We start from the raw sequence: 1119 nt of genomic DNA on the forward strand, positions 1-1119 counted from the left end.
AAACATCTGCTGGGCGAAACATCGGACCGGCGAAACATCGGACCGGCGAAACATCAGACCGGCGAAACATCTGCTGGGCGAAACATCGGAGCGGCAAAACATCTGCTGGGCGAAACATCGGACCGGCGAAACATCTGCTGGGCGAAACATCTGCTGGGCGAAACATCGGACCGGCGAAACATCGGACCGGCGAAACCCGTTGAGACTGACACCTGCTCAGGTCGCCGCGGCCGTTACCTATCTGCAGCAGAGTCTCCTCCATGCTGTTGGTGGCTGTCACCATGGCGACCGAGGCTCCCAGCGGGTCGCTGTCGGGGAACTGGACGGGTTCGGGGACGACGCGGCGCTCGCTCAGGCCCAGCGGGCCAGACAGCAGCTCAAACTCCTCCTCCCCCGTCAGCTTCTCGTCTTCGTCCACGTCCAGCATGTCCCAGTCCTCTGCAGCGGGACAGAACCAGAACCAGGACCGGGTCAGACCGCCGCTGGACTCCCCAGGCGGGACGCATCGCTGAGGCTCACCTTCGTACACGCTGTCCTGCTTCCCCAGCAGGTCCGGCGCCTGGCCTTTGTACCTGGACGCAGAAACAACCGGGTCAACGTCCAGAACAGAACCAGGAATAAAACCTCTTCTGMGRCTAAAATCAGACCGGACCGGACCGGACCCGACCGGACCGGACCAGTCGTATCTCTGATTCTGCAGAAGAAAGAATCCTGCAGGTGTTTAAAACCACCTGAAGATAAAACTCTGGATGTTACGTCATATAAAAGTTTTCTGATGGAAACGAAGGACAAACAAAAAGCGAAAAAGTTAAAGATACAAATAAGACAAAAAAAAAAGAGACCAAGAGACAAAGACAAGGACAGGTGAGGACAGGTGAGGACAGGTGAGGACAGGCCCCGCCCACAGGAAGCTGACCTCTCTGCAGCAGGGACTCTGGCTTTGCTCTTGATGGCCAGGTATTTGTCCCTGCAGCCGCCACACAGCAGGTAGTACGGGTTCCCGCTGCCGCACTCCCCGCCGAACCAGCCGTCCACGTAGGAGCCGTTGCTACGGTAACCCTGTCGGTTGGCGCTGCGCCCGCAGCCGGGGTGGCTCTTCTTCATGTGCTGGTTGAAGTT

The 1119-nt window shown here is 58.2% G+C and overlaps 1 protein-coding gene across 1 annotated transcript in view; it reads right to left on the reverse strand.

Moving 5' to 3' along the window:
* Window positions 1-1119, reverse strand: part of herc1 (HECT and RLD domain containing E3 ubiquitin protein ligase family member 1) — a 55939-nt gene that overhangs the window by 21593 nt on the left and 33227 nt on the right. Inside the window, exons 47-49 of the mRNA XM_017303094.1 lie at window positions 917-1119; window positions 520-572; window positions 5-438 (exon numbers count right to left, since the gene is read on the reverse strand). The exon at window positions 917-1119 is cut by the window's right edge and continues 22 nt beyond it. Coding sequence (XP_017158583.1) covers window positions 5-438; window positions 520-572; window positions 917-1119 — 690 coding nt within the window. The remainder of the gene's footprint in view (window positions 1-4; window positions 439-519; window positions 573-916) is intronic.

This window comes from Poecilia reticulata, unplaced genomic scaffold (genome assembly GCF_000633615.1).
Source record: "Poecilia reticulata strain Guanapo unplaced genomic scaffold, Guppy_female_1.0+MT scaffold_181, whole genome shotgun sequence".
NCBI lineage: Eukaryota > Metazoa > Chordata > Actinopteri > Cyprinodontiformes > Poeciliidae > Poecilia > Poecilia reticulata.